Genomic DNA, 14,080 nt, shown 5'->3' with positions numbered 1-14,080 from the left:
CTGGCCAAGCACATATTTATTCCCATTCATAAACCTTTCGGTAAAAAAGTCCAAAACAAGTGAAACATTCACAAACATCCAACATTTTTGTTCAACAGTTTTACCTCATGTTGAATGAAACACCCCTCTGGTCATGTGTATGGTATGTGCCTCGCCCGCGTGCGCAGCTTGTACTGCGCGATGTGGCGCAGAACGCAGCGGTGTTTAACCAGTGGTGTAAAAACCATACACGTGACGGGCTCTCCACCAATAGAAATTGGTAAATTGTCTCAGGTATTTATGAATTAATGCAACACACGCTCTCAGTTTTTCCATGGTTGAAGATGATGCAACCTACGGTACATGTATGATGAAAATTGTGTGATTACGGTAACGTCCTAAAAATTAAGTACACGTATATATGTACATGTAGGTAGGTTGTAACTTTTTAATGTTTCGCTATCAGTCTTTTATCCTTACTTTGTTTACTTTTAAGTACACGTACATGTACATGTACATGTAACTGTGTACCTTTATTGGTATTCTTTATAATAAACCTGGTTAAAAACCACAAGCATACAAAACTGGCATCAGGAAAAAATTGTAATTTTCGAAATATATATTATTTTAAATTTGAGGCCAATGTGGCAATAAAAAGTTTGAGGTGACAATTTGGCCACAAAAAATTGAGGTACGTCAGGTTATCATAAATTATTTTGTTTTCAGCCTATTGTATTATAACAAATTATATCTGATACAATACATTGTATCATGGATGACCAGCAAATTTCACCCAATGTTCATACTTGATCGGTTACAGCTCAATAAAAGTCAATTGTCATATTAGATGCGGTCAAGCGTGAAATCCATTTGACTTTATGGATTGGCGTCCATTTAATAACGGAATGAGCCACTCACAGGAACCAGTCAAGGATAATATATTGGTTTCTGAGTGAAATTGATGCAGGGTTTTAGCACGGCAACTGAAGGTGTACCGTGTACGAATTTGGAAACGTTTTGGGTGTCACCTTAAAAATTAGGGCCCATGCAACATTATTTTTTAATGCAATCCTTGGAAATGCACCTTTGTGTCCCATAAATATTTTTAATTTTTGTTTTGACATTTTCAAGGGTATTTTGGTGCCTTTTTGGCTTTTATGCTAATGCATATTTCCATATTCATGAGCAAAAGTGTGATGTCATTTCAGGCATTTCCTCAATGCCACATTATACAAAATGTATTCAGCAATTTCTGCACAAAAAGATACCCGAATTTTGGATATTTCGCTGTTGAATAGTTTCTTTCTTTGGTGATTCATTGTTGCGTCAGTACATGGCAATAAGCCAATATCAAATTTTTCTCACAAATTGTCAATAAGCACATTTTTGAGTTCACAATTTCAACAAAAAACTGAACAGTGTCTTCTTGAGATGACATCACAGTAACAGAGCCCTCAACTGTCTGCCGCGTTGGGAAACACATTGAAAATGTTGTTAAACTTATGTTTACAGAAGTGCACTTTTCAATCAAATTTCCCCAAAAAGGGATTTCAAACATTTTTCATATGTAAGAGAAGTAGAAAATTGCGAAAAAATGTGTTCCTAAGAAAAACGTGTAAACCTTCTCCCTCGGCACTCAGAGAACTGATGTCCAATTCAGAAAATGATGTCCCATTTTTAATTTTTATACCAAAATTGGAGCATTAATTCACCGTTTCCTTCATAAGCTGTGCAAAAAATATTGACAAAACAGCCTGTTTACAAATTACACATTTTAAAAATGGAACACTGAATCATTTGGATACAATATCATACATACATGTACACCTGTATACAAATTATGCATGTACTCAAGTTGAGGGTAGGGTTAAAGGGAATATACAACATTTGCAAACATCGAAAAATACATGTAAAACTACCAAGTTTTTACGAAATACCTGACTAGGATGTTGGTAAATGACAGTCTAAAGCATCCTGTAAAATTATGGCACCTGGTGTGATGTCATTTTCAAGAAAATTGGATTTTTGTATACATTTCCAACGGTGGTCGGCCGACCACCGTTGGATAACCTAACTATTTTTCAACTACTGCTCCAACTTTACACTTTTTTTCAGTCCAAATTTTGTTTACTATTGGTTACATGTTCATGAACGGGTGCAGGCCAGCTAGACTGGTTCCCTTACCTTACAATTTTTCGGCATTTATAAATTGATCCATTTTATCTTTAGTGGAGTCAAGGAAGCAGACTACTTGAAAATTTTGTTTTTCTTAGTTTTTCCAGCATTTTCGAACACAAAACTTCAAACATGTCAGTGTAACAATATTTGATCTATTATACTAACCCCTCAAATAGTTCATTTCTGAAAATTACAGCAAAAGCCAATGATGTACATTCCCTTTAACTAAACTCCAGCTCCAATGGCAATGCTCATCGGGAATTCGACATTCAAGCATTGGAGCTGGAGTTTCTCAAGCTAGGTATACTCGATCTATCGAGGAGTATTGGCAATATGGGCGATTCACAATGCAGTGCGCCACCAAGAGTTTGCCATGGAGAGTCAATTTTTCAAGTTTTCGGTCGCAAAACATGACCCATTTGAATGAGTGTCAGTGGATTACTTGAGCTAATAGTGATACATACATGTAGATTGGGGCATAGCGTTCTGCCAACATTTTGCAACCCGATGACGCCACTTCCGCGATTGTGTACAAAAAGTATTTCCTAACAAAATTGGAAATCAGTCCCAGAGTCATGTCTTATCATCATTTTTGCAATGAATGACCTTCATTGAGATGATATATGAAGAAAAAAGTGGCGTCAGGTTGCAACATTTTCCCCAAAAAACACGTATAAAAAAAATTGATAAAAAGAAAAGAAAAGGGCAAACAGATCCTCGAATCAAACGCTTACGAAGCTATAGTAGTGACCGGAAAACTAACAATTTCAACTGTCCCACGCTGCGAATTCGTCGACTATCTCCCACAATGCACTGGGAAAAATGAACTCTCCGCGGCAAACTATCGGTGGCGCACTGTCTTGTGAGTCGCCCGCATTGCAAAAAGAGAAAGTAAAGTAAAACAGTTGCTGCCAATGCGAAAATAAGAGTCAGATATCATATCCATGACCATGTACATCATGATCATACAAAGTTTGATTACAATTTTCCATCTTAAAAAATTCAACAGACAGAAACACGAACGCACCCATCCATACCCTGTGTTAGTGTTACAATGGAGGTATGGTGTTTTACACATGCTGCTGGAGCTGCCGCGCCTGTGTACGGTAAATGCAACACCCGCAAGATGCAGTCTAGTCACCAACTGAACATGAAAGCATTTTATTTCCATCAAAAACTATCAATTTTAATGCATTGAAAGCTCCATCAACTGTAAACCCTTTTATTAAACACTCTTCGCACAAATCGGATCTTGCACAGTCGAGAAAAATGAAGAAATAAATAATGAAAATCTGCTCTTACCCGATCATGATCTGTCTGCGGCATTTCCAAGATTGTCAAATGATACATGGACGGGTCCATTACGTCGCAGGTAGTAGAGGGGAATAATTATCCCTCAACTTGTACCTTCCCCTCTCCAATTAGTGGCAGGGTCCACACGGTGTTATTAAAATCCAAAGGGGGATTCCCCAATTATTTTGTTGCTGTGGTCGGGGGCAGGGTAGTCTCGAGTATAACCCGTTATGAACGGAGCACTTGTCTGTCTCCTAGCTATATGCAAGGGGATATTCCATAGACTAGCGGCCGGGGCCGGGGGAGGGAATATTTTACACAGACGTAGAAAGGAGATGTGAAGTTTATTTTACATAATTAATAAGCACCTATTCATTTAGGGCTAGGCCTATAGTGGACGGTACGTATGGTCTGGGGCATTAAATTTGTGGTCTGCGAATAACATTTGGGCCGACCATGTCCAAATGTTAAAAAAGGCGATTTCAGAGTCCTAGTTACTCAAACTAGTCCATGGGTAATTCTGCAGGTTGAGGGTTCGAGCCCAACCTGGCTATGACACTTCTCAGCCTTGCAATGGACTAGTTACCCATCCCAACCCTACTCATACTGTGAAGAGATTAGATTATCTTGTCTTTTTTAAATTTTTTTTTATTTATTGTAATTTTTAACGAGGGTAGTCCATTTCAGTTTAAGTGTTGTCTTAGTTTCAGTGTGAGGGGCTGGCTCCTCCATACTTTCCTCTGTAGCCCACACCTCGAGTGGCCTTTGGCCTTGTGATGGGCGATTTGCATAAAAAAAAAAAAAAGATCAGTGAAATCCTACATTTTCCCATCAATTTTGACTCGTATCTCATTTTGCAACCAATAGAAGCCAACTATCCACTTTCAAAACAGACACGAACTGAACACATCAAACAAACTGACAACCATAATACTAAATTTGTGTTTTGTTGTTACTTTTCACTGTTTATTCTCTCCTGTTTTTGGCATGCTGTTTTCTTTTTTACACAGACATGTCTTTACATGATACAATATCAGTAATAATATATTATAGTCGCAGAAACTTCCTACCCCTTATCCAAAACTGTTTGAAAGTGGAACTTCTGCACATTTCGAAAAACACTTGAGCCAGTGATTCCCAAATGAGTGTCACTTTGTGGTATTTCTAACAGGCCTGCACATTACAAAGTGCTCCTTTATCAAATGAGCAGGCGCAAGATTGGCGGAAAATGAACAATCCACAAAATAATCAGAAGAAATTTTGAGGGTCACAAAGCAATGCAGCGTCAATGATACATGTTTGTATTTACCTAAAGGCATCCTCTTTTTCTATATAAACCTTAAAGATGTGGAGACCTTTATGGTAAAACCTCACAAACTCCAGATTTAGAAAATTTTGAAATCAGGAAAAAATTCGGACAAATCTCACCCCTACATGAGAAATTTCATACAAAGTAAGCGGCAACTGACACTAGATAGACATGTACTGTGTAAATATACAATTTCAATAAAAACTGATGTGCATCTGAGTATATTGACTTCTTTTTGTATTACCGTGTGAAATACAATCCCTGTTGTCAGTTCCGTGCTGATTAAAGCTACTAACAAAAAAAAATTCGGCATGCGGCACCCAAAATTTACATTGAGTCCTAGCCCTTCGTGGTCAAAAGAAAATAACAAAAAAATGCAGACTTAGTTAAAAAAATATTGCTTCAAAAAGACTAATGTGATGTATCAAAGAACACGAAAATAGAAAAAGGATCTACAAAAGTTACCCAAACATTTCTTACGACTCATTCCAGTTGCATTCCAAAACAAAAGACTGCATATTGTTTAAAAAAAACTATGTACAAAATACACCTGATTTAAGTTAAGTGCCAAGCACCAAAGGCTGGTGGGTATTCCCGTAATTAAGTACAAAGTATGAACCAAAATATATACCATGTCACTGAGAAATACAAACTCCCTGGTTACAATAAAAACTGAATAATGCATTTTATTTAAGAAACCATATCTCGAGGTTGTTTATGTTGGCAATCGAAAGTAACTGAATCCTCGTAGTAATCCTGGATAATAGCTATTACATATCTTATTTTAAGACTTTCTTATTCTCTCTCCCATTGTTTACATAAAACAAGGCAAGCCGAGCAGCGCTGGTCCGAGACCAGTCTAAGGCCATATCTGAATTACTGGGCTATGAATTACACATGTCTATGGTAGCGGCTACATCCACTTCTCATAGACTCGTGTGTAATTTCAAGCCATAGTCATAACCAAAATTGTATTCCATTGATTCAGAGAGGCTATTCGCTGGAAGTCTTTTCATGCGCAAATCACCATTTTTAGCCGATTTGTTGTTTTCTTTTCTAATCTGAGGCTTTGGAGGATTGTTTTTAAAAGGGAAAGAAAAGTCTGAATTTCATTACATTTGATTAGATTTTTTTTTTTTCTAATTTTATATTTTTTTCTAATGGTTTTAAAGGGAATGTACATCATTGGCTTTTGCTGTAATTTTTCAGAAATGAACTATTTGAGGGGTTAGTATAATAGATCAAATATTGCTACACTGACATGTTTGAAGTTTTGTGTTCGAAAATGCTGGAAAAACCAAGAAAACCAAAAATGTTCAAGTAGTCTGGTTGCCTGACTCCACTACAGATGATATGGATCAATTTATAGATGCCGGAAATGTAAGGTATGGGAACCAGTCTAGCTGGCCTGCACCTGTTCATGAACATGTAACCAATAGCAAACAAAATTTGGACAGGAAAAAAAATGGTTAATTTGAAGCAATAGTTGAAAAATAGTTGGGATTTTCCAATGGTGGTCGGCCGACCACTGTTGGAAATTTATACAAAATACCACTTTTCTTGAAAATGACTTCACACCAGGTGCCATAATTTTACAGGATGCTTTAGATTGTCATTTACCAACATCATAGTAAGGTATTTTGTAAAAAGGTGGTAGTTTTGTTTTTCGATTCTTGCAAATGTTGTATATTCCCTTTAAGAGAAGTCAAGTCCAAAACGTCATAGCGTACAACACATGCGGATGTCATTTGGGGAAAAAAAATCGCAGGCCGGCCCTCAACTCTGGTCTTTGTGGTAAGAACTTATGGGCAATTTCATTGTTACGAAAGGAAGTGTAATGTCCGTGACTGGACCAATTAACCATATCTAATTAATGATTCAGAAAAATAATCCCAAAGCCCTATAATCTCCTTGACCATTACTTGATGATGGATACATGTATAAGATTTGAAGAAAAAAAAATTTCAGGTTTAGTCACTGAGCTCTTAGAAAGTCTGTCACGGACATTACATAACGCTGGAATTTGGACTCAAGTCACACTTTGATTTCAGAGCGAGTCGTAGTAGAAGTTGTAATCTGGGGGTGGTGGGGGGATGGGTGGGGGTTCAGATGGGATGGGAACGTTGGCCGTGTCTAACAGACGCATCTTAATTTCCATACTCAGTAGCATCTCGAGATCCTTGTCTAACTGCTTACTGATCATGGGTTTGCCGAGTAACGCGTTGATGCCGTCGTACCACATGTCAAACTGTCAAGAAGAAAAAAAAGAAGATAGAATGAATGGTACTGACAGTCCAGAGAGACTAAAAGATATAAGACGCATTACACAGCACAATTTGATAATCCACCAAGCCAGTGATCACAGCTTATGGAATAAGATGGCAGCCATCCAGCTTCGATCTTATGTTCCCGTAACTTTATTTGCTTCACATCTTACGTGTCCATAAGTATATTTTGGCTTTTTAAATTTTGATTTTTAAAATGTGGTCGCCTGCAATGCAGCCGAATGATGATGATTTCACAGGACATGTAAAGCATTGTGGGTAATTTATAAGAATGCACGCGTTGACCTGAGGTCACGGTTTAAACAATTATCCATCCGATGACAGCTCCGAGAGATCTGCCATTACCAGCCCCCTTGGGTAGGGTGGTGTACATGTATATAAGCAAATTGTTCACTTCACTTCACCTAAATGCAACATGGCAATTGAAGAGTTTAGTTTCAAAAATGCGATATACCTGTTTGAAAGAAGTGAACAAATTTGCCGGTTTTTGAAACTTCAAAGGATAAAAACAATATAATATCTGTTTCTATACATCCAGTTTTTGGTTTGTTGTATTCTCCAAATGAGTTTAACCAGATATCAGCTATGAAACTGACAAGGGCAGCCAGAGAAGAGCAGGATTCTAAAAGGTAACAAAATGGCAATTTTTGAATTTTGGAAGTATACTTTTCAAGTTTGAGGTACAGTTGAGTTATTTCAGAATCTGTAGTGTTCTACAAGGTAACTTGCTTACAATATCTGATATATGGGTTTGAGTCCTGTCCAAGCATTTTTGGGTTTTCTTTAACAAGCTCTCAGAAAGCCATGAGTGTGTCAGAGAAAGGCAAAACCGAGCTTTGAAAAAGTCACTTAAAGCCCTCTTCTCTTTCATATTCTAAATTGTCTGAACTACTTACTGCTTCCTGATCTGGCGCCACGAAGTCCAGATGTTGATCCACATGATGATGGATGGAGAAGGCTAACGTGACATTGCCCTAGCGAGAAAGAATGTCAAAGGGTAAAGGGAGGAGGTTAAAATTACACCATCACATGTCCTTGCAACAAATAATTCAATAAACCATAAGAACATAACTAACCGTGTTAGTTGTTTTTTTTTTTTGCGAAATCATAGAATGGTTTGACTGATGTTACAAAATGCTAAACTGAACACTTTATTGAATGCTACTATGTGATTATTAGAAAATAATAGTTTTAAATGACAGTATTTCTTAAAGACGTATTCTTCAGTGGAACAAACGATAAGAATTGAAAGGACTCAATTTGTAGTCAAACTGCTCACAGTCGGGAAATAATCAAAAATAAACACAACTGAACTTTAAAAAATGTTTAAATTTTTTTATCAAAATCTTTAATCAGTGTTTCTTAGTTGGAAAATGGCTTCATCAATAAAGATATGCACAATAGTGGAAAAACCTGACAATCAGTAATATTTAATTTTCAGTTGAACAAAAGCAGTGATTGGAGCGCAATTTGAAACAGGGGTTGCAGGTTCAAAACTCCTTCGGTCAATCGTAACGTTCTATCAACATTTGACCTACCCTGATCTGCTTGACATGAACACAGTCCTTCCCAACCAACACATCTTGGATTTCCGCAACTGGAACTAAAGAAGAAAAAAGAAGAAGACAATTTGCTTTGGTTATAACTTTGACAACGTCCACAATCCCTATGCGCATTTCTATTTCTGAGTGAAGCCACATTTTCTTATGAAATCAGTAAGTCTTGTATGTTGCAAGGTTTGGAATGGTTTTGATATCTTACGTTTGTTTTGGAGTGACTCCGTAGCCGGCACCGTGTTCTCATCAATGTCCCCATAGTGAAGCATCTTATGATTGGGAGACAGACGACAATACCAAAACTTGTCTACGAGGAAAAAACAGAAATTTGTAATCCATATTTAAAATGCACAGAATTTCCATTGATTATTAATTACGTTTATATTAAAGTTGCTTTCTACATGCTATTTCACCACGAAAAACAGATTTTGTTTTTAAAGTGCTATTTTTCCAGCAATGCAATAGTTATTCACTTTTGATTGCGACATCAAACATCCGCCCCCGTTTTGTTACGGAATATTTACTGTACAATTTTGAATTATTTGTGGTCCAACAATAATCCAGGAAATCTTGTTTGCATAATGGGCGCAAATGCAACCAAAAACAAAAGCATATAATCCGAGGGTCCAAATGTCCACAATAGAGAACAAGCTCGATCAGAAATATCTCGGAAGCTGCGGGCCAACGAATTCGTGTTCATGCATGATTCACATGATTGTGCCATGTAATTTCCGGAAGGAGTTGTGTTTTTAGTTTCAAAACAATCAGGTTTTTGACCCCAGTGACCCCATGAAGACCTTTGACCCCAGTTTGGTCATGTGACATGTTGGGGCTGGGCTACTGATACTTTTGACAAAGTTTGGTTGAAATCAGTCAAAATATGTAGGGCCAATAGACAATGTCAATGTTACTAACAGACTAACGGACAGACATGATATTTGTTGAGCTGCTATGCCGCAGCAAAAAAAGGATCCTTTCTAGTTCTGTTTAAAGAAATATAAAAATTTTAAAAAGGAGAAACTTTAAACTTCAAAAAGCTAAATGAAATGGACAGGGCCAAGCTAACATAAAGCTAAATATCTTGATTAGTTGATAACAGGTATGACAGGTTCTGCAGGTTGTAGGTTCGAATCCCTCTGGAGTCGGTTCCAAAGATTCTTGTACCTTTTGCCCTTCCCGCTTTGTTGTACTTGTTGTACTGCGTCCCCTTGATGAGAAAGTTCAGTCTCTGTTGCTTGATCAGATCCACAATCTCGGGCTTGATCTCTTCACGCAGTTCCCTGAAATGTGACCAAAAAATTTAAAAATCAAATATTTATTTTTGCCGCAAAAAGCCCATTTGCATTTATCCCAAACGTCACCTACCAAATTATTATCAAATACTTTACTTGGATTAAAGATAGTACTGGTACTACTAAACACCCCTTGAAAATATGCCGTCTGGCTTGCTGTCATTTAGAAGAAATCAAGAAATGTAGGTGATTTCCAACAATCAGTCACTTGACTGATTTTTGGAAATGAAGAGTGCCATTGGGGAAATCGTGTTTCGTGATTAATAAACGGTTGTGCAAATGTTTCACTATTTTCTCTTCTGAGCTGAAACTCCAACAGGTTAGGTTTTGAACATTTTTCTTTGGATTTTGAGTGGTGTTATTATAGGAAATAAACAAAATGCATGAACAGCAAACGATCCTATATGCCTTTAATACTTCAAGGTAAAAGTGACCGTGAAGAACATTTCATGTCATAAATTTACGTCTCTCTGTTCATCATTACTCTAACAAATTGTTTTCAATCTGAAATTTCCATGGAGTACGAACTGAGCTTTGTGTGTGTTTTTTTAATTTTTTTGGGGGGGGGGGGGAACGAATGCTCAGTAAACAGTGTCCTCCAGAAATGAATAATAGCTAACCAAATCCAAGGGAAAATTTTTTTAAAAAATTGGAAATATTTTCTTTGTGCATAACAGCCCCCCCCCCCTCACCCTTCATGATCCGCCCCTTCCACAATCAGCATTCGGTAAGTGAGACTGACGTAACCATATGAATCAACAATCCCGAAAACAATCATACGAATAAACATATACTGACACAACGGGCGTGGCCTGTGAGTTCCATTCCTCCTTATCAGAGCGTTCCTGCTGCCGTAATTTCATGATCATCTGGTAGTCAAAGTACTGCAGCTTGGACCAGAACTGATCCATGGAAGGAGGACGGGCCAAGAGCGATCTCTCTATCTGCTCCTTGACCACGCTCATGACCTACAATCGAGAAAAGCCAACGGGTAAATCTGAATGTCTGAACACTGCCTTAATATAGCCATGTCAGCCGCTACCATAGATACAAGTGTATCTAAGCCGTAGCCAAGTAATTCAGACACGGCCAAATTTAGATAGTATTCAGACATTCAACGAGTGACAAAGTGTCTTGCCTAAGGGCACACGCACCACAACCCCAGGCTGGACTCGAACCCACAACCTGCAGAATAACCTGTAAACCACGAATTCAATGCTCCAGACCACGAGGCCACAGCACTCCACTACTAAAGACAGTAGGCCGGCCCTCTGAGTCAAGCACAAAATAGATGAGCATACTTGTAACATTTGTGTGCAGACCACACGTAGTGTGCGCTCTGCGACATTTTGACATTGTTGAGTTCATCTGGTCAGTTGAAGCAGCAAGTAATGTTTTGAGCAAGCGCCATGAGCGCTTTCGGCACTCTTTCAACGTTCTACAAGACTGTTGTTGTTATTATTACGGAGCTCTGGTGAGGGGTCATAAAGCGCCCTCTAATGTTCATTTACTAAGTCCGTACCTTAGGGAAGTCCTCAAGCTCAGCTCTCATCTCCTTCCAAGTTCTGTTGAAGAGTCGGATGCACTGGCAGAAGAACTCCTTGAAGGCGTTGTCGCAGGAGAAGAACATTGGAAAGTAGTCTTGTCCAGTCTCAGTAGCTATTAGGAAAGAAAAACAGAGAGAAAAATTTTATTACAAAATGAGATGAAAATGTTTGATTATAGGATGAACCCTAGTGTCTCAAGATCCTTCAAACTCCATCATGACGTTTGGGAGGAATTTGTAGGATTTAGGATGGTAGAGTCAAGCCGCAATGCCCCTATGAGAGTACAAAAAATGTGCGATTAGGCTCCTGAGAACATTTAAAAAGTGAGTTTGGGTTAAACATTCTTTTTTAAACTTAAGTCTTTTTATATAGCTCACTGTTATCAGTGGCTTATAACTTTTTAATTCACTGATTTCTCACAGTCATATGTTTATTCAAATGTATGAGAATTGCAGCTGGCTTAACAACAATGCACATTTCTTACAACCCAAACAATATTGAAGCGAAAATAAATCAAAATTCAAAAAGTAATAGAAAATGGTGTTTTGGTGATCGGGACCTATTGCTGAAAACGACCATCAAGAAAAATCTCAGAAACACGCTACCATCGAATCATTCATCATTCACGCAAGTAGAGTCAATCTACGATAAGGAAGATTTCGAAATGGATTTTTCTTTTTTGCTTACGTGCTTCGCCAACTTTCAAGATCTCACACAGGATCCTAGTCAGTGCAATGCTGGTTCTAGCAAACGGACACTCGTGCTCATCAGCCCGGCAAGAATTCTCCAAGACCACCTAATAAACAAAGAAAACAATTTCTAATGTTAGTCTTAATTTTAATTACTGCCCTTCACTAATGTGGGGCACAATCTCTGAGCCTTTTGTTTTTTTTCCGGTTGGGATTCTAACCCCAGACCTGTTCTTTTCAAGTACAGATGACCTATCCACGCTCCATAATCTGTTTTGCCAGGGTCAGCTGTATAAGTAAAATCTGAACCAGTCACAACTACTGAAATTTAGTATATGTATTTGTCCTACAGAGCACTGCTACTGTGTGATTGGGTGATGTCCTCCATTATCATCTTTGTTGCCAAATCGTGTCAGCGAAAAGACCACTATGAACAGCACAACCTGGTGTCCGGTGATGTTCAACGCAAATCCCCCCTTAACTTGTTCTTGAGAAATATCTGGCTATTTCAGTGCCCCTTGTAATAAACCAAAGGTTCCAATGGTATGACGTCACAAGGTACCACGTGACCATCCCGTTTCCACATGATCGGCCAGCATTTGGCTAGCACTAGACAGTAGGGTTTATTCACGTAAAATTACAACAACTTTGTTATCAAATGACATAATGGTCACTACCTTTGCCTAGTACGGTTGTCTTAATTGTGCCAACCCAGCACTGGGTGCTAGCACTGGGTGCTGGCTCCGTGTTTTGTTTTCTCACAGTTTTTGCCACCCATCACAGCTTTGAAGGCTTGCCTACTACCTACTGCAGCGGCGCTACACACGATCTTTGCCTACTACAATGGCGACGCTGAGTTTCCAGTACCCGGATGTAGCCTGGGTCACGTGGGTCAGTGAGAGAGCCCTCTATTGGCAATTTGTGATGACATTACCCCATGCAAACAGATCTAAAAGGTTTCAACTCATCTTAAAGCTATAGTCCATCATTTGCAGCCATCCGAAAAGTAACTGGCGTAATTATTGTTGGAAAACATACCTGGTTGAAAGATAGTAAGTGGACTAAACTCCCTGTGAAATTATTCTTTCTGGCAAGCTGTCATTTTGAAGTAAATAACGAAAGAAGGCCTTTCCAACGGTGCGTCTTAAGACGCACCGTAGGAAATTTAAATTAGTAGTTCGTTTTGTTATTCGGCGAAGCACGCGCAAGCATTGGCACGACCCACACGTGCGCGCCCTCTATAATTCTTCGGATCAGTGCGCGACATCGTGTACAGCTGCAATTCAAAACAATTCAAAACATGATTCAGCAACTTTAGATTTGAAATTGAGATCCTAGAATGCTGTTTTTTCTCGGAATGTACCGTACAGCTGAAGCTGAGCTGAAACTTCATCAGTATCCTTCATTAAATTTTGAACACTTTTGTTACTTCAAATGAACAAAATGCACAAATTACAAATGATGGACTATATCTTTAAAGGTGTTCAAAATAAGCACTGTGGCTTATTTACCTTGGTGTAGCTCTCGTTGTGTGAGGTGGCAAAGTAGTACATACAGTCTAAAGCTAAGATCCCCGGAGGAACTGCCATGAAGTCCAAAGTGGGATTGCCGGTGTTCTGGGTAAAGAAAAAGAAAACAATAATCAAAATCAGAGTAATCTATAATTTTGTTTTTCTCATAAAAAACCATTGGCGTGATGCAGCCTCCCCCACCCCACAAAGAAGGAGTCACTATTCTTGTCTTAGTTGTTTTGGAATTTTAATTCTCAAAAATTTTCACCACATTTCCCAAAGATTTTGATACAAACAGTTCACTTTTGTCTCAATCGGTCATAAAAAAAATCTAGAAACTTCTGACTCCCTTGAAACATTTGTCTTCCCAAGTCCTCTAACAATCGTCCAATGGAGCATCCTTTGAAGGAAACAATTGGAACATTCCTTAAACTTGAGTTT

At 38.3% G+C, this 14,080-nt stretch overlaps 2 protein-coding genes across 4 annotated transcripts in view; both read right to left on the bottom strand.

The window, feature by feature from the left end:
* The window catches only part of LOC119737383 (junctophilin-1-like), a 52,214-nt gene extending 48,685 nt beyond the window's left edge, over positions 1–3,529 (bottom strand). For all 3 annotated transcript variants that reach the window (XM_038211705.1, XM_038211706.1, XM_038211707.1), the window contains exon 1: positions 3,460–3,529. The gene's annotated coding sequence lies outside the window, so the exon portion shown is untranslated. The remainder of the gene's footprint in view (positions 1–3,459) is intronic.
* Positions 3,530–6,385: 2,856 nt separating this feature from the next.
* LOC119738498 (engulfment and cell motility protein 1-like) lies at positions 6,386–13,744 on the bottom strand (the record flags this gene model as incomplete). Its single annotated transcript, XM_038213402.1, is given in 9 exon segments — positions 6,386–7,007; positions 7,941–8,018; positions 8,583–8,647; positions 8,806–8,907; positions 9,765–9,880; positions 10,691–10,860; positions 11,415–11,551; positions 12,127–12,235; positions 13,640–13,744. Coding segments are annotated over 9 exon segments (1,083 nt in total), but the record flags the coding sequence as incomplete, so codon positions are not given.
* Between the last annotated feature and the right edge of the window lie 336 nt (positions 13,745–14,080).

This window comes from Patiria miniata, unplaced genomic scaffold, assembly GCF_015706575.1.
Source record: "Patiria miniata isolate m_02_andy unplaced genomic scaffold, ASM1570657v1 HiC_scaffold_3, whole genome shotgun sequence".
NCBI lineage: Eukaryota > Metazoa > Echinodermata > Asteroidea > Valvatida > Asterinidae > Patiria > Patiria miniata.
The sequence above is the reverse complement of the archived record's forward strand: the minus strand, read 5'-3'. Positions and strand labels throughout refer to the sequence as shown.